The sequence below is a fragment of the Bos grunniens genome, chromosome 2, assembly GCF_055505025.1.
Source record: "Bos grunniens cultivar Pamir isolate PY7600 chromosome 2, Bosgru_T2T1.0, whole genome shotgun sequence".
NCBI classification, from domain to species: Eukaryota; Metazoa; Chordata; class Mammalia; order Artiodactyla; family Bovidae; genus Bos; species Bos grunniens.
Window position 1 is genome coordinate 5,321,039 of NC_141166.1, and position 25,210 is coordinate 5,346,248.

Genomic DNA, 25,210 nt, shown 5'->3' on the forward strand with positions numbered 1-25,210 from the left:
ACTGTGTGGATCACAATAAACTGTGGAAAATTCTGAAAGAGATGGGAATATCAGACCATCTGACCTGCCTCTTGAGAAATCTGTATGCAGGTCAGGAAGCAACAGTTAGAACTGGACATGGAACAACAGACTGGTTCCAAATAGGAAAAGGAGTATGTCAAGGCTGTATATTGTCACCCTGTTTATTTACTTATATGCAGAGTACATCATGAGAAACTCTGGACTGGAAGAAACACAAGCTGGAATCAAGATTGCCGGGAGAAATATCAATAACCTCAGATATGCAGATGACACCACCCTTATGGCAGAAAGTGAAGAGGAACTAAAAAGCCTCTTGATGAAAGTGAAAGTGGAGAGTGAAAAAGTTGGCTTAAAGCTCAACATTCAGAAAACGAAGATCATGGCATCCAGTCCCATCACTTCATGGGAAATAGATGGGGAACCAGTGGAAACAGTGTCAGACTTTATTTTTCTGGGCTCCAAAATCACTGCAGATGGTGACTGTAGCCATGAAATTAAAAGATGCTTAGTCCTTGGAAGGAAAGTTATGACCAACCTAGATAGCATATTCAAAAGCAGAGACATTACTTTGCCAACAAAGGTTCGTCTAGTCAAGGCTATGGTTTTTCCAGTGGTCATGTATGGATGTGAGAGTTGGACTGTGAAGAAGGCTGAGTGCCGAAGAATTGATGCTTTTGAACTGTGGTGTTGGAGAAGACTCTTGAGAGTCCCTTGGACTGCAAGGAGACCCAACCAGTCCATTCTGAAGGAGATCAGTCCTGGATGTTCATTGGAAGGACTGGTGCTAAAGCTGAAACTCCAGTCCTTTGGCCACCTCATGCGAAGAGTTGACTCATTGGAAAAGACTCTGATGCTGGGAGGGATTGGGGGCAAGAGGAGAAGGGGACGACAGAGGATGAGATGGCTGGATGGCATCACTGACTTGATGGACGTGAGTCTGGGTGAACTCCAGGAGTTGGTGATGGACAGGGGGGCCTGGCGTGCTGTGATTCATGGGGTCGCAAAGAGTCAGACACGACTGAGCGACTGAACTGAACTGAATTGAAAGACAGTCGGCTGCAAAACCAAAAAATATGTACTAACTGGCCCTTAACAGAAAAAGGTTGCTGACTCCTATTGTAATTCAGAGAGAAAGAGACTCCAAATAGTTATAGAAATATAACCAAGATGCTGATGTAATTTATTATCATAAGAGGTTATTTGAATGCTTCACATTTCATCATTTATGTGTAACTGATTCTTCAAAGTCCCATTCAATGACTTTAAAGTTAGCATTGTAATAAATATCTAATGTGTTAAACATATACAAAGGCTTCCCTGGTGGCTCAGATGGTAAAATATCTGCCTCCAATGTGGGAGACCAGGTTCCATCCCTGGGTTGGGAAGATTCCCCTGGAGACGGGAATGGCTACCCACTCCAGTAATCTTGCCTGGAGAATTCCATGAACAGAGGAGCCTGGTGGGCTATGGGGTCGAAAAGTGTCGGACACGACTGAGCTACTAACACTTTCTCTTTAGAACAGCTAATAAAAAGGTATTAAGGAGTTACAGACATATACAAATCCTGGGGATAAACAACTATTGCCCATAACTGAGAAACATTATGAAGATTAGAATGGAAAAAAATAAATGGCACCGGAAAAAAGCACCAAAACACGCTTCTTTTCTAAGTGAGAGAGAGAATTCTCTAACAAAGAATTCCCTTCCTAAGAATTCACTCTTAGAAAGCTGTGTGTATCTGTGTGTGGGAACTCAACATGTTGTTTGAGTTTTTCCCCTGGCATCTATCACATACAAAACATTGAGAACTCATGGAGAATAAAACGGAAAAATCCTTAGCTTCTACAGCTTATGATTCTTTCAAGGGAAGTACATTAAAGAATAAAACCTGTACACACACACACATACACACACACACAGACAAATAATATTCAACCATAAAAAAGAAATCTGCCCTTTGCAATAGCATGAATGGACCTTAAGGTCCATACTAAGTGAAATAAGTAAGACAGCGAAAAAAACACAGTACGATCTACCTTGAATGCAAAATTAAATAATAAAACAAAAGTCACAGAAAAAGAATAGATTGGTGGGGGATAGGGTGGGGAAATGTACAAACTCCCAGTCGTGTTTTATAATTCATGGAATGTAATGAACAGCGTGGCAACTACACGTAATGGTACCGTATTACATATCTGAAAGTTGCAAAGTGAGTAGACCTTACAAGGTCTCAGGGATAAAACCTGTTCTGTTACCTATGTGTGGTGGTGACAGGTGTTAAGTAGACTTATAGTGATCATTTTACAATACATACAAATATCATCACACTGTATATCTAAAACTAATGTAATGTGATGTGCCAATTATACCTCAATTAAAAAGTAAAATGAACAAGTAGACAAGATGAGGCAAGGAAATGAGTAAAAAAGTTACTGTTCTTTATAGAAATTGAAGTGGTTTAGAGAATAACAGTAGCAGTGGAGATGGTGAAAATGAGCCAGATAGGGCTTGCTGATAAAATGGTTGTGGAATATGAAACCAAAATTGAAAGATGACTCCTAGGCTCACTGTCTGAGCAACTGGCACAGACTCTAGTATAATTTATATACAAAAAAATCCAAGGGAGCACACCAAACACCTCAGGAAAGAGTAACACAGGACTCACAAACTCAAATGCTTTTGTAAACAAATAGGTGACCTAAATATGTGACTCAAGAGTATAAAATAAAACAGAACAATGAAACAAACTAAAGAATGTATGTCTAGATTAAAGGCATTCAGACTGATGAAAACCTTTTTTAAACACTAACCTGAAAAACACCACACATCTGCAATACAGAGAATCGCTTCCTTAAAGGTGTCAGGAATGCTGAAGGAAACTCAGACACTCAACGTAAAAGCTGTCAGGCTTAACAAGAGGGCATGCATGCTAAGTCACTTCAGTCGTGTCCTACTCTTTGCGACCCTATAGACTGTGGCCCACCAGGCTCCTCTGTTCATGAGACTCTCCAGGTAGGAATACTACAGTGGTTTGCCATGCCCCGCCCCCCGCACCCAGGGGATGTTCCCAACCTAGGGACCGAACCTGCATGCCTTATGTCTCCTGCATTGGCAGGCGGGTTCTTTACCATTAGCCCACCTAGGAAGCCCTAACAAGAGAGTTAAGGGGGCTAAATGACAACAACAAAAACTTTAAAAACCAAGAATAATGTGGATAAAATTCACTGTAAAATAGTAAAATATATTAACAGCTACAGTATGTAAGATAGTACAGTAATTGTATTAAGCAGCTCAATGGAAGGAATTCTTCTGGCAGTCCAGAGGAGGATGCAACAGCAGCAACGCCCAGGGCAGGTTCAGTCCTTCCATTGGAGAACTATGATCCCCCAAGTCAAGGTCACAGCCAAAAACAAGAACAGATCAGAGGAACAGAAAGGGCTGAAGAAGACCCAGGAATATTTGATAATTCAGTAAACAATTAAAACATCTAAAAACAAAGGGTCAGTGAAGACCTATTCAATAAATAAAGAAACAAAGAGACAAACTGCTTGATTAAAAAAAGGAGAATGAGAAAAAAAAAAAAGGAGAATGAGGAGAAGAAGAAAAAAGTAGGCCCCAAATCTCATTGTATGCATCAAAATAAATTCCACGTCAATCAAAGATAAAGGTCAAATAACCAAACTTAAATACTGCTCATTTTATTATCTTTGATGGCAAAATCTTTCAAAGTTTGGGCCTCAAATCATCAGTTACTTAATAAAAATCAGAAACCTGTGAACAGATGGGGGAGGGAAGGAAGGCTCAAGAGGGAGGAGATACATTTGTGATTATGGCTGATTTGCACTGTTGTTCAGAAAAAAGCAACAGAACACTGTAAAGCAACTTTCCTCCAATTAAAAAACAAATTAAAAACTTACGAAGAGAGGAAAAAAGATTTTTAACTTCTATATAACAGAAGGCATCATTAAAGTTAAAATACAATCATCAAACTAGAAAAAAAATTACATATGGCAAAGGGATTTCTTTAACATTTAAAGAATGCTTATATATGAGAAAATCATCACTCCAAAAGAAATGTGTACAAAAGACATGAACATAAAATTCATACACACACAAATAACCAATGAACATCAAAAATTTTAACTCCACAAATCAATCAATAAAAATTAAATGAGGTATTATTTTGAAATCTATCAATAAGGCAACAATGTAAGGAAATGGGTATTCTCTTACATTGCTATTAGGAGATTACCTGGTACATTTCTGGAGGCTATAATCCCAATGTAAAGTTGTTCATCATAGCATAATTATTATTAGTCATAAACAAGGAAAGAATAAGAATACATATCAATTAAATAAACTAGGGCACATCCCAACAAGGAAATACCACGTAGCCATTAAGAATTACAGTACCTATAATCAAACAAGAATATTCTGCATGATCGCTGAAAACACAGTACTTATACAATGTCACAGGGACCTCCCTGGCAGCCAGTGTTTAAGATGGGACACTTTCACTGCCATGAGCTTGGGTCTGACCCCTGGCCAGGTAACTAATATCCCACAAGCCAAGTATCTGACCAGTCAGAAAAAAAAAGTCATGAATAAACCCAAATATATTCAACTATACGTGGGAAGGTAGAGATACACACACACACACACACACACTCTCTCACACTGAAAGATGTCTGAAAGGATATTCAACAAAAGTTAACAGTTAACTCTCTGGTAATAAAATTAATGGTCACAATGTCTTCCTTTACTACTCCTTTCCAAAGAAGATTTTTAATTTTTATACATACAAAACGAGATCACTGTAATTTTGAAAATACATTATTAGTAGTAGACAAAAGATTAAACTTGATCGTTTTTTGAGATCTCTTACAATACTTCTTGTGATCCCCTACTAAACATCATGGTTACTGCATGACTATGAGATGCAATGCAACTGTTCAATATCTGGTAATAAGTGGAAAACACAGGAATTTTCCTATACATATAAAAATTCAAGGTACACTTTCTTTATAACCAAGATTCAGATTTAGTATATCTGGTGTAAAGTCATACCACTCTTAATAACAAAGGCTTTCACAAAATTTGGTGAAGCCCTATGAAGAAACACAGTTCATGAAAAACTAAAGAATCATGTAAAATAAAATTTGGGCCTCACTGGTGGCTCAGATAATAAAGAATCTGCCTGCAAGGCAGTAGGCTGGGGTTTGGTCTCTCAGTTGCTAAGATTCCCTGGAAAGCAAATGGCAACCCACTACAGTATACTTGTCAGGAGGATTTCATGGACAGAGGAGCCTGGTGGGCTGCAGTCCATGGAGTCGCAAAGAGGTGTACATGACTGAGGAACTAAGCACACAGTTTTCATATAATTGAAAAATACTATTTTTAAGCCAAAGGAGGGTACTAATGAGAAATTATTAAAGATGAAGAAGGATGTGATTTAATTCAATAACCAGGATCTTTACTGCACTCATCAGTAAAGTATTCTTGCCTGAAAAATCCTATGGACAGAGGAGTTTGGCGGGCTCAAGTCCAAATGGGCTGCAGAGAGTCAGACACAACTGAGCACCTTTACCGCACTGCACCATACCACACCATACCATACCATACCATACCATACCATACCATACCTGAGATGACAAAACGACATTTTAAAACTTAAGAGTGGATCTGTTTACATTATATAGGTATTTTCAAATTCTTTATGCAAGAACTTAACTAATTAGTGTACTTACAAAATGAATATTATCTAAACATTAGAAACTAACTTTGGTTAACTGTTATTGCTAAGACTATAAAAATGAACTAATTAACAAATGGCCAGATGATTTCCAGGTATCAAATTTATAAGAAGCTCTTCAAAAGACTGAATAACCTGCTGACTTTGGTAATTTTCCCAAAAGACAGGAGAGGCTAATATGTGCCAGCAATAAATAATCTTTCATCAACCCCTACACTCTATGACACAGGACTCTCCCCCAAGTAATATCTGTGCTTCATTTTAAGAGTACTTCTTATTAATAAAACAACAAAAAAAGAAAAGAACAAAAGGGAGTAGGGAGAGGAAACAAAGTATATAGTTCATTTTAAAATTTTAAGAGATTTTAATCCACCACCCCTTTGGAAGGAGACAATTCTGGAACACTTGCCTATTCAATCAGCCCTCAGTATCCATGGGAGACTGGTTCTCGGACAGCCTGTGATAACAAAATCCTCAGACGCCCAAGTCCCTTACATCAAAGTGTGTAGTATTTGCATTTAACCTCCCATATATTGGGTTGGCCAAAAAGTTTGTTTGGATTTTTCTGCTTGGAAAAACTCAAAACAATTTTTTTGGCCAACTCAATACTTTAAATCATCTCTGTATTACTTATAACACCTAATACAATGTAAATACTATGTAAATACTTAACAGTGCATGCCAATTTCACCTTCTGCTTTTTGGAACTTTCTGCAATTTTTTTCTGAATATTTTTGATCCCTGGTTATTTGAATCTGCAGGTGAAGAACCTGTGGATAGGGAGGGCTGACTGTGCAACACTATGAATTTATTTCTACCCTCCAGGGTCCAAAGCAACTTTCAGGAAGCAGCACATTGCTTAATGCGAAAATGTTCCTTGTGCCTCACTGCTACCAACAAGGGATACAGCTGGGAGGCTCTGAATGACTGATTACTCAGTACACTCCCCTCATCTTACAGATAAAAAAAGAGGCGGTTAAAGGACTTAATATTCTGACCCAAGGTCATAAATCTCGATGACAGAGTGGAGACCAGCATCAGGTACTCTATTACTCTGTGACGTCCATCTAGGTACCTGTCTGTGCACTACGATCGTCTGAATGGGCACATGGATACAAACCTGTACACACTTTTAATACATCTGAGACATCAAATCTGAAGGAGTTATTCCACAGATCATTTTAAAATTTAGGAAGCAGGAATATTTAAATTCAATCTACTCTTCAAGACAAAAACAGAAGCAACTAAAACCTGTTTCTCCTTTCCACTCTCCTTCTCCAACACAGTTTCTCTCAATTAACTCCTCTTAGCTTGCCTGTTTGCCAAAATCAAACTCATTATCCCCCTATTCAAAACCCATGTCTATTTCATGTCATATTTTACTATAAATCCCAGAATCTAAGCTTCAAGAATCACCCCTGATTCTTCCCTCTTTCTAACGCCCAGGGGAACCATGCAATGTGTTTACCTGGACCGTACTGGTTTCTGCCTGGTGTCCCAGCAAAATGATTCACAGCATCCCCATTCATTTCTAAAAAACTGCCCAAATTTAGATGATAATTTATACAGTCACCATTTTTATAATCCTTACTTTCTTAGTAACCAGTTGCAGAATATTTCTCTGACTTTCTAATTTATTAACGGAAGTGTTAATAGTCTCCCTTCACTCAATTTCCCATCATCATGTGCCTTTTTGTATATAGAGCCACTCTGCTAATATACCCTTCTCTCTCTTTCCATTTGTGAATACCAATCTGGGAACTCAGACCAAGTGGCATTTCTGCTGTGAAGCCTTCAAGACACCTCCAGTCATCCTCTGTGCCTCCTGAAATAACAGTAATTGCAATGCTAGTAACGCAGACAGACAGAACAGACTTGTGGACACATGGGGCAAAGGGGAGGGCAGGATGGATGGAGAGAGTAGCGTGGAAACACACACCACCATATGTGGAAGAGAAAGCCAGGGGGAATTAGCTGTATGAACCAGGGGACTCACACCGGGACTCTGTGACAGCCTAGAGGGGTGGGATGGGGTGGGAGGTAGATTCAAGAGGGAAGGGACATATGCGTACCTATCATTGATTCATGTTGACGTGCATTTAAATGCACACTAATAAAGTAATGCTTCATGATGATATTACACCTCAGAAAGAACTACGAACATTAGAATAACTGACTGATGATCTTTATCAACTAAAAGTGTACATTCAGTGGGCTCTATGATTATCCACACACATACATTTATATTCAGGCCTGGGATCCCTGGAGAACGATGACGAGCAAAAGGATGCCCGTGACTAAGGTCAGAGAGAGAACCAGCAGAGGGCAGGATCAAGCTCCACAAGACTAAAGAAAAACCAACCAACCTCACAGGGAATTAAAATGTAGAAATACATGCTCTAGTTGAGAATTTACACTAAATAGTTTGACAACAACAACATTTTAATTAAGGTTGGAAAATACAGACCAAAACTGAATTGCCCCTAGAATGAATCCTAAATTTTTTCGATACGATGCTCCTAACAGAACACATAAAGCAGATCAATTTAAATGTGCAAATGTTGCTTGCTCCACATTCATATCCAGGGACAAGACTGAGTATAAAGCCCTATTCAGTCACTCCAGATTTGGAATATCCCTGGGGAAGTAACAGAGCATGGTAAAAGGTTCCATTAGCAATCATCAATATAATCTCACAATTCCTATACCTAGGTGGTTACACATTTTACTTTGCTAGATGATGGAAGATAAAAGTCAGCCAGACAGTATCATCATGTCCAAGTAAAACACATCATCACACAAAGTCTCAGGTTTGAGGCTTATTCAAAGTTCACGTATTTTCAAGGGGCTCTAAGTTTAAACATGTATTTGTGGGCTCAATTTTAAAGAACTTTTTTTTAACCTGTACAGTACTACTAAAATCAAGTCAACAGTCTGTCATTGTGAAGTGCCTTCTATTTGATCATCCCTATCACTTGTTTGTAAACTGGGCTCTCAGGAGTCCCTCACCATTCAGCCATAAGAGGGAGAAGCAAGCAGATCCCTAGACCTTAAGACCATTGGTTAGGTCTGTTCTCTATGCTGAGTATTCACATTTTAGATATTGTGAAAATTTGAAATCACTCTTCTCCTCGGAATGGTTTAGCCTAGTTTAAAATAACCTAATGATGAAATCAAAATTCTGTCAAACTTGGGGGAGGGGGGATCCATTCTCTATTATAGTCTACTAAACCCCAGCTCCTCCTGGAATGCCTTGATGTCTAAAAGCAGGGAAGTGAGCTCTTAGAAGATCACTGATAACCACATTCTGCAACAGGAACAAACAAGTGTTTGACAGAACTTACTAAAAACCTTTGTAAATAATTAAAGAAGACACCCTCCACTCAAGCTCATTTATGCAGGACTTAAAAGAGGTAAACCTGTAAGACATTTAAATATGCTCTGAAAAAACACAGGCAATCATCTCAAACAAAACTGTTTGGTGAAGAAGTTTAAATTCTCTAATTTAATGTTTGTATTATCATAGTGTGTAGCATTTAATTCCTAGGACTCCATATTGAAAATATAAATGCTCATTTAGCGATGAGGTTTCCATGGGAACACAGCTCCTTTTGGTGCCCAGCAATACTTAGGAAGAGGGGCCACAGCTATGCTCTGAGTGTGAAGACAATACAAAGAAACGTTACCAATAAAAATTTGGAAGTAATAACAGTTTACAAAGAGAAACAAACATGTCTGTTTAAAAATCATTTAGATATTCAAGGCTATGAGACAACTGATGGAAAGCAAAAAAGTACAGTCAAGTGGCTACAGAAGAAAAGAGTTCAGTAGAGGTTAGTGACAGATATACACCACCATCCATCACGGCATGCTCTGCCTTACCTGAGGAGGAGTAGGTGTGGAAGTGGGTCTCCCTATGGGTGGAGTAGGATTTCGGCTGCCACCTCCAGACATAATCTCCTCTGTTATGTCTTTACCTCCCTGGTTTGGATCCCGAATTCTTATCTATAAGGTTATAAATTAAGACAGCATATTTACAGATGGGTGTCTACATAGTAGATTTATAGGAATATGATGTATAAAGGTGCAAACTGGGAAACCTGTCAAACATCAAAGCTGATAATCACCACATCTGACTTGATTTCAATCAGAGAACCACAGGGTGTCATTCAAAGGAATTTAGGCCGTTTGTGGTGGTTGAACTAAAGTAGCACAACACGCTAGCATGAAACCTAGCTGGACGAATTTCCAGGTCAAAAAGGCAAACTATTAACATTTATCTTTTAAGCAATGCCAAACTGATTTTATTTGTAATGCTTACATAAGACAAAGTTCATAAAATAGTTGTAAAATATGGAAGTTACTCTCTAAAGTTTTAAAGGCCGAAATGGTTCTCTAGCGAAGTGAAAAATATTCATATCCTAAGGCAAAGAAATCGAGGTTTATGTTGCAGATAACCTTATATACGTATGTAAAGATGCTCAATGCAATGCTTTTTTCAGCAAAGACACAAAAAGATCTTAAAGGCTGATCAAAAACATAGTAGTTAAAACTTTATATTACATCCTTACACTTAAACAACAAACCGCAGTAGAAAGAATGAGACTGCTCTACACATACTAATATACAGTGACTGTCAAGATGTATTGGTAAATGAAAAGATACAAGATACGGAACAATGTGGATGGTATTCCTGTCATCTGGTTAGGGCCTGTGTTTACAGACAACAGTGGAGAAGTACTGCATGAAGATGGAACGCCTGGGTCTAGGCCTTTCGTCCTGGGACAATGCTGAGACATAGAACCCGCCTTGCTCATCATTAAACCCAGAGCTTACCAAGCCATCTGTGGCTTCTTCAAAATTTCAAAGCACTCACTAATAAAACCGCCTGAACCTGGAAGTGTTCTAGGGAAGAGGCTTAAGATTTCTACTATCAGTTATAGAATCTTGTTTCTACTATAGTTTTACGTATTATTTTTCAATCTATTTGTTCTCCCTTCTTCTTCAGTCACATATATTAATACTGTCTTCTGTTTTTACTGCTTTTTTTTAAAATTAACTTTTCTGCATTCTAAGAATGTTCAAGTCCTACATCTACCATGCTGTTTCAACATTTCCAAAGCACAGGTTTTCACCTGTAGTGTCAAGACACACGAGCATGTCTTGTTTATTATGACATGTGCACAAACAATTTACGTCTGATTAGAAAAACAAAACTAATTCTGAACCTAATTAATTTTTATTAAATGAGAGTAATTTTAAGATGTCACTCACATCTATTTCGGAGAAGGCAATGGCAACCCACTGGAGTACTCTTGCCTGGAAAATCCCATGGACGGAGGAGCCTGGTAGGCTGCAGACCATGGGGTCGCGAAGAGTCGGGGATGACTGAGCGACTTCACTTTCACTTTTCACTTTCATGCATTGGAGAAGGAACTGGCAACCCACTCCAGTGTTCTTGCCGGGAGAATCCCGGGGACAGAGGAGCCTAATGGGCTGCCGTCTATGGGGTTGCACAGAGTCGGACACGACTGAAGTGACTTAGCAGCAGCAATCTATTTTATCTGTGTGAATCTGAGACACTCTTATAAGTACCACTCATTTGTGTTCTGATGTTTTAAAAGACTGCAAGCCACTCTTCTATAAAATATTCTACAGTGCATAGTTCATACTACTTTGCCCTAATTCCCTTAGGCCTGACTGAATGGACAGCGGCAAAGCTTCTGTTAAATTTATTAAAAACAATTACAACACATTTTCTAAATTCTGCTTTCTGTTTCTTAAATCTGCTCCATCAGAAAGATTTTCCTCGTTGTGCTCAGTACTCTATTTTTTCTTGTGCTACTTTCCCCGTCAATTCATATTTGAATATATAGCTGATTACGTCTAAGGTTAAAAGACAACATGGATGTGAAAACTCAGCTCAAATTCCTCTCACTTAGTAAGACCTCAGAAGACTAAACCTTCCCAGTTCTAGAGCTGCATGGCAGTTAGCATAGCTAGCTTAGCGCATGTTGAAAACTGACATTAAGCAAAGGGTACTTGCACCATCTCATTACAGGCTCAAACAAATCCTCCAGGTGTAGTGGACAGGATATAAGGGAGGAACAAAAATTAGCCCTCATTTGTGAACTGAGGTGAGTAATTAGTACAGGTGTAGGTAAACTTACTTGATAGAAAATGGACATTCAATTTTAAAATGAGAAAAACTAATAAACATCTCTTACTGTTTTTTTCTCTCTCTTGGCTGGAGGGGGCTGCTGCTGCGTAGGCACTATGATAGGTGCTGACTGGTACACTGGCTGACTTGGGTAAAAAGGCGTTCCTAAGGAATTAGAAAACAGTGAAAAAAAGCATTCAGTTACTTTGTCAACAACTATAAGACTGGTAATGACACTGTGAATCTAGACAATTAGTTTTAAAAATGTAAAAAAACAAGCATCCTTCTCACTTATCTCTTTCCACTAGCTCACCCCTTTCAGCTACTAAGTGGTTAAAGAATGATTCCCAGTCATATTTTCTTTTTCAGCATCCACTAGAAAAAAGCAGTTAAATAACCAACTCCTACAAACTGACACCAGAGTTATTGCTTTAAAAAAAAAATCTACTCTGGGTGCTCACTGCCTCCAAACGTGATTTTCAAACTAAGGTTTGTGTGAATATGTTCTGCATGTGGGTTTGGTCAGGGGCTGGATAATACAGCTCATCATCTTGTGGGCTGCTGCTCCTAAGTCGCTTCAGTTGTGTCCAACTCTGTGCGACCCCATAGACGGCAGCCCGCTAGGCTCCCCCATCCCTGGGATTCTCCAGGCAAGAACACTGGAGTGGGTGACCATTTCCTTCTCCAATATCATGTGGGCTGGGGTGGTCTAATTCTTCTCTCTACTTGCAGAGAACCACTGCCACAGGGAGCCATCATAAAGGCTTGAATAATGCTATTGTTGGGACTGTAAAAAGGCTGGTAAAAAGCAGCCTAAAGATAAAGTCCAAATACTTAAGGATCCAGGGCTTCCCTTATAGCTCAGCTGGTAAAGAATCTACCCACAATGTGGGAGACCTGGGTTTAATCCCTGGGTTGGGAAGATCCCTGGAGAAGGGAAAGGCTACCCACTCCAGTATTGTGACCTGGAGAATTCCATGGACTCTACAGTCTATGGGGTCACAAACAGTCGGACACAACTGAGCAACTTTCACTTTCACTAAGTATCCAGGTTCCACCTTTCTAACTACATTTTCTACCATTCTCAAACTCCACACCTTTGCTCCAGGGACAACCTATTCCTATCCCTTGTGTACATCAATCTCAACATTGTTCATGCCTTTGACTACACTGGCCTTCTGCCTGAATGAATCCTTTTTAGCTTTCAAAACTTTGACTATTATTACAATTAGTATTAAACCAGAGTACTTATAGTAGAGGTGGTAAGAAGGGGTCAGATACTGGATATTTTTGAAGACAGAGCCTACAGACTTGCTAATGGATGGGATGTGAGTATGAGAGAAAGAACTGTCAAGGAAAATTCTTAAGGTCTTTTGTTTGAGCAAATGGAAGAATGAGGTTCTATTTATTGTGTTATTTATTTATTTATTTATTTACTGGGATGAGGAAAAGTAAGACATTAGGGCAGAAAAATCAAGAGTTCAATTTTGGACATGAAAAGTTTTGAGCTTCTTATCAGACTTTCAAACCAAGATATCAAATATACAAAAAGAGGCTCAAGTCTGGAGCCAGAGAATAGGTATTCGTTTTGGAATTAGACTATACGGACAATATTTAAACCATGACACTGGGTAACCCAGGAAATGAGTACAAACAGAAAAGAAGCCCAAGGACTAATCTTTGAAGCACTCTATATTATTTATTTTTTAAAGTAGTACCTTTTTTTTCTTTTGGCTGTGTTACATGCCTTGTGGGATCTTAGCTCCCTGATCAGGGATTGAATCTGGGCCCAGAGCAGTCAAAGTACAGAGTCCTCACCACTGGACCACCACAGAATTACCAAGGCACTTTATGTTGATTAGAGGCCACAGATATGAAGAAAACGCAGCAAAGGAAATGAAGCAGAAAACCAAGGCAGCGGCTGAAGTGAAGAAAACGGTCTAAGAATGGGCAGAGCGCTGAACTATGTCAGATGGTACTGGGACGTCAGGTAAGGTTTAGCATAATGAAATTCACTGGTGACCTTGACAAAAGTTGCTTAGACTGGGGTGGAGTGTGCACCCTCATTAGGGCGGGTTCAGTAATGAATGAGATGAAAGAAAATGAAGACACTATAGATAGCTCTTTTTCTTAAAAGCTTTAAAAGGAAGTAGAAAAATGGGCTATGGGTGGACAAAAATATGAAGTAAAACAAACCTTTTTTAAGAAAAGATGGGAATGAAATAGTATACCTGTATGCTGATGGAACTAATCCAGCAGAGGGAGAAGAAAATGATATTAACAGGAAAGACAGATGAGAACTGCAGAGTAAACAGCCTTAAATGGGTATATACATACATGACGGGTACATAAGGCATGGCTGGCCTTTAGCAGCCAAAGTAACAAGAAGGACAAATGTGTACTAAGGTAGTTAATACTGGTAAAAATCCTTGGTACTTTAGTAAAAAGTCAAATAATGTAGCTCTATTATCACTGTCATTATCGACATCAACATCCCACCATTATCATAATAATCTTCAAGTGGAAAATTCTTAGAAGCACTATGATTTTCAGTATCAGAACTCTGCAGGTATCAATCCGGTTTTGAGAATCAGATTTGGAAAATAACTAAACAGGGCTGATCTAACAGCACGACTAGGACTTGAGTAGGTTGTGTGTATGTGTGTGTTAGTGGTTCAGTCGTGCCCAACTCTTTGCGACCCCGTGGGTTGCAACCCATCAGGCTCCTCTGTCCATGGAATTCTCAAGGCAAGAAGACTGGAGTGGCTTGCCATTCCCTTCTCCAGGAGATCTTCCCAACCCAGGGACTGAACCTGGGTCTCCTGTATTGTGGGCAGATTCTTGACAGTCTTGAGCTACCAGGGAAGCCCTCTGAATAGGTTAAAAGACAAAAAACACTTTAGCCATCCTCTAGTACTGAGCAAAGAACTAACAAAGTAGAACTCAAATAAACAATTCTATGCTACCACATTACGTCAGTAGCTCCCAAACTCAGAAAACAACACCCTAAAATTGGTGTCAAATGCTGCTACCCAAGCAATACAATTTGCTCACCCTGCCATATTTTTTAAGCTAAGTGAAATAAGATTCAAAAGGTAAAAGGTGAAACATCCCTTAAAAAAATCAGATTCTTCTAATGAAATATTTTCGAGTCACCATGACTGGGGCAGAAGCTGATGTACAATATATGCACAATAAATACCAGCTGAATAAACCTGAGAGAATAGGAATAGTCTTAGTATGCTGCTGCTGCTGCTAAGTCACTTCAGTTGTGTCCGACTGTGTGTGACCCCATAGACGGCAGCCCACCAGGCTCTCCGGTCCCTGGGATTCTCCAGGCAAGAACACTGGAGTGGGTTGCCAGTTCCTTCTCCAATGCATGAAAGTGAAACGTGAAAGTGAAGTCGCTCAGTCATGCCTGACTCTTAGCGACCCCATGGACTGCAGCCTACCAGGCTCCTCCGTCCACGGGATTTTCCAGGCAAGAGTACTGGAGTGGGGTGCCATTGCCTTCTCCAAGTCTCAATATGGTGGTGATTAAACACTGAATTAGTAAAACAGTTAATCAACTGTAGATCCCAGCAGAGCAGGCCTTCTGCCCTACCAGACAATAGTTTTACTTTATAACCTAATCCAACCTCTTACATACGCAAAGACATTTAAAAAACATTTATCTATTCTATTAAAAATGTAAATCACCTCATTTGCATATACATATGCATGCACATATTAGGCAAATTACTTATGTTTCTGGACCTCCTATTCATGGAAGGAGGTAGATCTGTGTACATCAGCAGGTCCAAATTCAGCTTAATACCATTTGTTTTGTAAATAAAGTATTATGGGAAGATATCTACAGACAACACTACTCTCTCTGACTGGTTTCCCACTACTATGGAAGAGTTGAACAGCTGCAGCAGATCTGCAAAGCGTAACCTATTTACTATACACAGCCCATCAGAGAAAACGCTTGCTGACTCTTATTCTATCAGTGGTTCTCCGAACCCGGGTCTATACAAAAGTTGTCAATAATACATGGCAATATTTATAAAATAATAGCCACAAAATATACACACATATAATTATAAGCTTGCCAACCTGGACACTATTGGAAAGGACTGTTCCTGCCTTAAAATTATTTCAGTCCTATTCCTTTGTTATTAAAGTGGGCTTCCTATATGAAACAATACAATAAATAGCAGTTTTATTTAAAAGCCTTATTGGCAAAATTTTAAATGTAACAGTTACGTATGTTTCCTCCTTTATTTTACTTTCTATTTATTTTACTTGCCCAGGATATTGAAAGGGCTGGGGGAAAAAATCAGACTACTTCTCATTGGCAAAACCCCAAGCATAAACACCACACAAATTAATTCTGAAAGGCAGGGCGAATAATACCTCAACATCTACATTCCAGAAAATACCTAGCCCAAATGTCTTATATATTGCAGGTCTTCCAAAACCTTTCAAAAATCTTCAATTTTCCATAGAAACAAAGAAAATATAGTGGTTAAGTATGAAGGTTGGCACATAAAATCAATGTATCCTGTATTATACCCATCATAATAATAATGTGGTACATAACCTCATCACTGAACACAGTATTGCTGCTTTGCAAAAACACAATCAAACTAAATTTGATGCCAAAAGTTACCCACCTACACAAACCATGCGGGACGATGACTCCCTCAGCTCTTAAGAACTCAACCAGGTGCCCAAGCCCCCACAGAGACTCAGGAAAAGAGTAGAAAGAAGATGACAGAAGGAAAAGGAAATGACATGACAGAGTGAGAAAGAAGGAGAGTACACCAGTTTGAAGAGAAAATGGGGCCATCTACCACTGCAAATTCTCAACCCTTTTTTTCTTTCCCAACATCACTCCCACCATTAACCACATCGTTTTGCTCCCCAAAAGTGTATTTTTCACTTTGGGCAATCACCAACTAGGGTTGGCCTGGAAATAATTTATCTCCATGAGGTATTTTTCTGACATAACACATATCAGAGTATTTAGAAAACACTGACGAGAAAAATTGAAAAGTGACACTGAGCAAATACTACTCATTAGTTATTTTTCCCTCAACACTGTAGAAACACTGCAAATATTATACAAAACTCTATGATCTTAGTTACTGAAATTCAATGTAGCTAATATTTTTGAGAATCACTATTCAAGGTTTAAACCAAGCAGGGGGTAAACTGTTAGTATGATGGAGTGAACTCCAACGTTACAGATGAAGAACTAAGAACTCTGGGGTGCGGGGAGAGGGCACAGTCCACTCAACTCACAAACTCCAGCAGAAGGGCAAGAGTGAACAAGTCTTGGATTCATTCCTAGCCAGTTCAGAGAAAAGAAGGTCCTCTGCACTAGAAGAGAGGACTCTTGGCTTTGGAACACAGAACTAGGATCCTGTCCCTACACCCACATTTACCCAATGAAAAAGGGAGGCACCAGAATCAGAGAAGAATTAAGAAACAGGAGTGGAAAGGTAAGAGAAAGGGAGTTTCTAAAAAGAGGAGATAGAAGGGAATGTTTATGGCTTCAAGACCATAAGACCATGCCAGCTGACATAAAGCAGTACAGCAGAAGGACCAATAATTGATGGGAACCATTAGATTACAACTTTTGATTCTGATAAAAGCATATTAACTAGTGACATGTTTTAAAATGAAAACGTCTGCCCAAAGGACAAAAGAAGAACCTAAAGTTCTATCAGAGAAAAGATTAATTATGATTTATTCTTAGAATAAATGTAGCTTGAAATTCTAAATGTGATGAAATGAAGAGATGTCCATGAATACACTGTGAGATGGTGGGAAAAATTGGAAAGTTTCAGAACATTAAAAACAGTCTAAGTTCATTTGCTCTAAAATTATTTAAAACAAATGAAAAATATATATCAATCTGTTAAATCATTATTTCTTTAGGGAGTAAGGAAGAAGAGAAACTGACTACTTCAACCTTTTATGTCCTATCTATATTATTTGTACTTTCCATCATTGGTTACTTTCAAAATGGAAAACTTTTAAATTGTCTTTCTAATCTTAAGGAAACTAGGGAAATAGTGTTTTAATCTAGGTGATAAACTACCTACTCAGTGTCTTATTAGATCTAAGTAAGAATTTCCTGGGGAAAAAGATTATCTATCAAAAAGAACAGACATTAACAATATCTGAGATATAATTACACCTCAATAAATAAAACCAAAATGTTGTAATACTGTATATACACATCATCAAAATATTTCCCTATTGTTAAACTCATCTATATTGTTTCCATATATACTACAGCAGTAGTACTAAGAGCAAGAAAGAGGCCTGGCACAGACTTATAATAATGATGATATTTTGTGAGTCAGAAAGTCATTTATGTGATCTGTAAATAAATAGTAGACTCCGCCCGTGGCAAAGGTCATGAGGAAGGAGGCTCAGCATACACAAAGGCGGGATGGAGCCTCAGGAGTCCTCTTGGAAATTCTCGAGCATCTACCCCCAAAACCAGAGTCTGCCTACTTTCTGCTTTGTGCTCTCACCTACACCTCTGACTTTACGGGGGGCTGTCCACCACCACCTCTCTCTGAAAAAGAGTTAACTTACAGCTCCAGTTAATAAAGTTCCTGGGCGTGACAAGAGTGTTTAAACTGTCTAAATACAGATTCCTTTGAGCAATTAAAAGATTGATTAGAAATTGTACTGATGAAGGGTTTTTCACTTGTTGGGCCAATGTTTGCTGCTAAGTTTCCTTATCCTTTACCTACTGTGTCCCTGGCAGTGTATTGATTAATATAATTGGTGTATAGGAATGTAAGTAGTACCTTTAATGTTTGTAACATTGGACCCTTGAGTTAATTCTTTTCTTGTTATAGCCCATCACACCTTTGCCCTATAGGAATGCAACTTTATCTAATGCTTTTGGAGGGTGGCGCCTGACTTTAGAATAATCACCTTTAGAGAAAAATAAGTTTTCTAAAGAAAGGATCTTAAAATGTTAACAGGCTTCTTGGCCAGAAGATGATGTAATTCACCTAAACTTTTGCATATGATAAGTTAGCAGGAAGAAAGCCTGGCTTATTGCTGACTCTACCCCTTCCCCCATTATACTCTATGCACAACTTAAGGTATAAAAACTACTTTGGAAAATAAAGTGCGGGCCTTATTCACCGAAACTTGGTCTCCCTATGTTGTTCTTTCTCTCACCTTCTGGCTGAATTTCCATCTGGGGTGTGGAGGCTCGTCAAGCCTACTAATTTTGCCTGGGCTTCTAAGATCTGACCGTGGAGGCCTTAGTATCTCCTCTCCTTCGGGAGAACGGGAGGACGCCTGCGGCCTACGTAGGTGACGCAAATTCCTTATTTTGGAATTTTATTAGCTTTCCACGTAAACCAAGTTATTCAGCCTCTTTTCTCCACTGAATTTTCTCACTGAGCTATCCTTATTTAACCACTCTTGATATCTTTAATTCTATCGTATCCTGATCGCCGAAGCTGTCTCCCCTTCGAAACCCAACTCCACCAGGGCTGGACCCCGGTAGGTGAGATACTTTTCAAAATGATTCTATAAATTCAAAGATATACCTGCATTCCTTTTGCAACATGAGGTTAAAGAAGAAATACTATTAATTTTAGCATGTTTACTGTGAGAGATAATCTCATCTTGAAGTTTTTCTCTTCAATTAATTCAAGATAACAACAGCCAAATTTACACTTCAAAATAATTTTCAGAGCAAGTACAAAGTGTACAAGTATAAAGACACTAGACTTGTGTGAAACTGTGTCTTAAAAGTTAAGTTCAAGGTGTACAAGTACCTCAACAGTGCTAGCAATATTCTATGTCAAAGCTGAGTAATGTGCACATACAACTTTCCTTTAAAATATATGTGTGAGTATGTTCATTATCCCGAAAATATCAAGTATTTCTTAGTGAAAATATCACTTAATAAAGCCATGTTAAATAAACATATATATATCTGAGACATATAATGAAGTTATAAAGAATACCATTTTGAAACAGCAGTTTCAAAGTAATAGGAAGGTTTTCCTTTTCTAAAAGAAGTAAAGCTAGGCAAACACTTGGCTGCTTTGCCTATTTCACCTGAAAACCTAAGGGAAATCTCCTTGGCGTATTCTAATACCCATAGATTATTCTAAAAGGTTTTTAACTGAGGAACTAATCCCAGTGTTAGGAAAATAGTTAGTGGATACATGTTTTTCTATGGCAGATAACCATCTTAAAAGAACAAGTTAAAATTTTAATATTTCCTTGCTGTAACAGAGAAGATTGATGTTTACTGATTCTTAAAGTTTAATTTTTCTAGTATTCACTGATTTTATAACTTAAAATTGGCTTTCTATGGAATAAAACAAGTGTGGGATGTCACAGATGCTTACTGAATAAGATAAGTAATTTTTATTACTCCTGGTTTAGCACTGGTTCACACACCAAGTATAAACATGGTGCTTGCTTTTGTACACTCAAAGCACTTGTAGTTTCTCAAGGCATTTTCACTTAACTAATTCTCAAAACCTCCCCATGACACAGATATCACCACAATTCTGCAGAAAAGGAATCACAGGTACTCTGAGTTAAATCCAGGCATCCCATGTATATTCTCTAAGTGCCTGCCAGTCACTGTCCTCGAGGTACTAGGGATAGAGCGGTAAACAAAACAAACAAAATTCCCTGCCTTCATGAATATCACATTCCAGTGGGAAAACATCAGCTAATGTTTTGGTAAATGCTTAGGAAAAAAGAAATCATGAAAGGGAGATAAGGTGTATTTATGCCATTAGCAAAAATCCAGTAAAAATCTAGGTAATGATGAGCTGGTAGGAGACATCAGACTGAGACATGGGCTCTTTCAGGACAGAATTACTAGCTCCTTCAGAAGGTGTCATTAACTAAATACATTTCTATAATACTCTTTCCTTATATGCCACTCTCTTAAAACAAAGCTTTCAGGTCAGAACTGTTTGCAACATTTTGTTTAAAAATCCTTCCCTGTGGTACAGATGGTAAAGAATCTGTCTGCAATGCAGGAGACCTGGGTTTGATCCCTGGGTTGGGAAGATCCCCTGGAGAAGGGAATGGCAACCCACTCCAGTGTTCTGGCCTTGAGAATGCCGTGGGCAGGGAGTCTGGCGGGCTGCAGTCCATGGGGTCGCAGAGAGCTGGACACGACTGTGCGCTAACACTTTTCACGTTCACACCACCAAATCTCACTATCTAAACCGCCCTGCTACACAACAAAATGGAATGAGCACAACACACTAGCAGAAATTGCTCAAATTTTCACACTTACCGTAAGCACTGGGAAAGTCCCCAGGTCCTGGCCCAGGATAAAAAGGACCTGGTCCTGGTGGTTGAACCGGGTACTGTTGTGGTGGCCCAACATACGGAGGGCCACTGTGACGGTACTAGAAGAGAGGAGTTACAGACACTGATAAATACCATGAAAGCAGCTTACTATGGAAAAACAAAGGGGTGGGTATGTGTGTGTGAGAGAGAGAGAATCATTTAAAGGAGGTGAAGTCACTTTGTTAAACACATTCAAAATGCTTGCTGTCCATTAAGATGCAATGAGTAGACAAAAACAAGGATTTACTGTATAGTACAGGGAACTAAATTTGGTATCTTGTAATAACCTATAATGGAAAGGAACTAAAAAACTGAATATACATAGGTATAACTGAACCACTTGCCATACATCTGAAACTAACACAGTACTGTAAATCAACTATACTTCAATTTTAAAAAAGATGCAATGAGGATGAAGAAAAAGGTGTGCCTTACGAACGGTCATATAGCAAATGAGAGCACAGGCAGATGTCAGCTCACTGAAAAATTATTTCAGGCTGACAGCTTTCAATGACATTGAACAACATCCCTGGAACAGCTAGTTACTGAGTCTACTTTAGAGCAACTGACTGTGGGTAAGGGACTGGGGGAAAGATAGGATATAAAAACAATTTCTCTATCATCTTAGAAAATTTCAAGAGATGAAAAAAAAACCTCCTTAACAATATTATGAAAAACGACAAAATGGCTTAGATTTACATCCAACAAAAAAGTTCACACATCACTAAAAATCGATGCCATAAGCCATCCTCCCTGCTCCCCCTGGTGAGAATCTGAGTTAATCCCCACACTGCTACTGACAGACCACGTGGATCTGAGAGATACTTTACCTGTGGTATACAGTACTGAGGACCCTGGGGCACTGGGTACGGCATGGGCAGATGGTTAACCATCATGATGTGCTGATTGGCCTGATACACTGCAGTGGGTGTCTGTGCACCGGGTCGAATGGAAGGGCTGCTGTTCGGGATGGTGGCTCTGGGAGGCTGTATTTGAGGCCTCTGGAAAAACTGAGGAGGGGAGAAAAAAAGATTTATTTATTTATTTTTACAAAAGGCAGTATATAGATTTTACTATCATGAGCTTTCTCCTTTTTTTCCACTAACAAAAATCTTAATAACTTGAATTAGAAATACAATATAACATTTCACACACAAAAAAATTCTACATGAGGCCCAGCCACACTAATTCAAGTTTTGATCAACATTGTCACTCATTTGAAAACAGTAGGGCAGTTTCACTTTTAAAATGAAGTCTCAACTAATTGAAACTAAAAGTTCTATACCACAAACGATTAATGTTAAAACGTGTGGTAAAATATAACAAAAGGGGCAGTTGGTATCTCTCTAAAAGTTGTTCTGCTGTATTATATAAAAGCATTCCTGCTTTCATGAAGAGTTGATGGCTCATTATCAACTTATTAAAAGCTAAAGTAGTCCCCTAAAAAAATACCAGTCAAGTCATTTATAAAACATTTACAATAACAACAACAACAAAAATCTGTCTGGACATTAAAACTTTCAACTCAGTTTATCGAGGTCAAATTAAATTAAACTTAACTGTGAGGGTGTCACATGCTAATTGACATATAATGGGAAAAGCCTTCATTTTGAAAACAGTGGCAATCTCATACGGAACTGAACCCAGTTTTGCTTTCTCAAACAGTTTGCGATAAAAGTAGAAAATCTACACAGGCCTTTGAATGGTCTGGAAGGAACTTTCAAATGGCAACCAGTACTTGTGGTTGTTTATGGTTCTCACTTCGGGCTTAAAAGCCTTGAAACAATATACCAATAGGAAATTCCCACTGTGAGCGCACGTATGCGTCAGCACACAGTCACTCTCGCTCTTAGGACAATAATAAGGGAATGGAGAAATAAGGACGCCATGCAGAACCGGTAGTTTGTTACCTGGATGGGTCTGAATCCTCCCTTCAATTATGAAGCAAGAAAGCAGCAGGAAACAGAAAGAAAGCCAATGGAAAAGCTTACAGATCAGTAGGAAGGGGCAGGACATAGCATGCAGCTCAGCAAAAACATCTTTCTATTCAGTAATAATAGGAGAAGAAGAAAGATCAGAAAGTCAGAATGACAGTTCTCCACTTGAGAATTCAAGGGCACGTGGAACTCAAGAATCGAACGACATTTAATCAAAGTAAATAAATCCAGAGGCAAAAATATTCTAATAGTACAGCCACAAGTCTTAACAGCTTGGAAGGAAATGTCTGCTTACTGGACAAGCACAGCTGGAGCTACAGAGGCCTATTCCTGGCTCTCATGGACCCCCATGATATGATTCAGCATTAGTTATTCAGCTAAGACCTACTTTTCATCTTGAGTGGAGACGAGCATTAACAGGAGTGCCATTTGGTTACTTTCAAGTTTGTGAAAGTGCTAAGAAACACCTAAACTTGTCAACTTTTACCAGACTCCTTATGACAGAAACTTGCTCTTTTCAACTAACTAGGTATGTAAGAGGCCACCTACAGGTTTAAAATGGGAAATACAGTAGTAGTCTAAAAATGTTCAGCTCCAAAACCTCCCGAGTTGTCTTATGATTCCAGATGTGAGTGTTGCTATTGGTCCTAATAAAGGCAAGTCTGACCTTTGGGCCTGCTCAGGTTTTATCATGTCCTACTCTTGAGTATCAAGCTACCCACAGGTGGTAGGAAGTAACTTTTCATCTTGTGTTGAATTGGAAGACCTGGAATCCAGTGCCCAAGGCTCATCCCCATTCAGCCCTCATACCCCAGGGCAAAGAAAACCCTAAAGAGAATAAGGGACAGAGAAGGAACAGACAGGAAGGTATAGCAGGAGAATGAAGTGAATGGGGAAAACCAGAGAGTAGTTGGTGAAGATGAAAAGAAAATTCGAGAGGCAGGAGGAGCCTGGGCTGGATTACAGAGACAATAGTCTTCAAATTATCTCTAATGACACAGTTTTGGTGACAGACACAAGAATTTCTGTCAGTTAAAACCAAGAACATTGGACTAGTAAACTTCCCATGCTAGACTTCACTTCTCTTAAGTACACAGTAGACAGAATCTATTTTTCATCAACATATGTGAGCTGTAACCACACTTCAGGAATGAACCGAGGCGTTTTTTTGTAACGCAGTATATGTATCAGGAGCCACAAAGCTGTTACAAGACTCAAGGAGAGCAGGGTCATTCATCTGGCTCAATATATGGAGCACTCCTAGATGTCAGGCACAATGGATACGATTAATTCTGTAAGATTCCCTTCCATGAACTCTAGAGGGCAGCCAAGGAGAGGATCAAACGCACACACGTGATGATCCACTGTGGTTATTATCAACTACTTTTGTCAAAGTACTTATTGCCTTTGAAGACACATGGTGTTACAGGGACGTGATGGGGCTAGAGGGAGAAAGGAAACTATTCCATTAACTTATTCCATTCACAAGAAAAATAGGGGTTCAGTTTTCCCATAACCACTTTTCTTACCACTGTCTTCTAACTGTTCTGCTCTAATTTTTAACCAGCTTGTCTAGAATAACTGAGATTACATTTTACTCAAGGAGATTTCTGAACAGGATAAGACTGTTTGCTTTAGCTGTTTTGAAAGAGAAACAAACAAATATTTCTAATGATACTCATAACAACATATACCTGAGCCAGTAAAACACTAAACTTGTGTTTATGTGGACATACAATATATTTTTTTTTAAATAAACTAAGACTTCAGCTTTGAAACTAAAAAATGTATTAAACATGCACACTAAATAACATCAATAAAGATTCATATAGCACTTTCAGTTACCAGGTACCACTCTCAGCACTTTACATATACATATTAAGTTAATCCTCATTACAAATCTCTAAGGCAGATACTATTATTAACACCACTATTAGATAGATATATGAGGAAATTGAGAGGGATGGCGAGATTAGTAACATCCTA

The 25,210-nt window shown here is 38.8% G+C and overlaps 1 protein-coding gene across 50 annotated transcripts in view; it reads right to left on the reverse strand.

The window, feature by feature from the left end:
• Positions 1–25,210, reverse strand: part of EIF4G3 (eukaryotic translation initiation factor 4 gamma 3) — a 354,136-nt gene that overhangs the window by 143,803 nt on the left and 185,123 nt on the right. For 38 of the 50 annotated variants that reach the window (XM_086326700.1, XM_086326656.1, XM_086326895.1 and 35 more), the window contains 4 exons: positions 22,118–22,297; positions 21,232–21,346; positions 12,001–12,098; positions 9,656–9,778 (listed from right to left, as the gene is read on the reverse strand). In XM_086326700.1, coding sequence (XP_086182826.1) covers positions 9,656–9,778; positions 12,001–12,098; positions 21,232–21,346; positions 22,118–22,297 — 516 coding nt within the window. Of the gene's footprint in view, positions 1–9,655; positions 9,779–12,000; positions 12,099–21,231; positions 21,347–22,117; positions 22,298–23,197; positions 23,219–25,210 lie in introns of all 50 variants that reach the window. The other 12 variants (XM_086326966.1, XM_086326955.1, XM_086326823.1 and 9 more) reach the window with 1 other exon arrangement.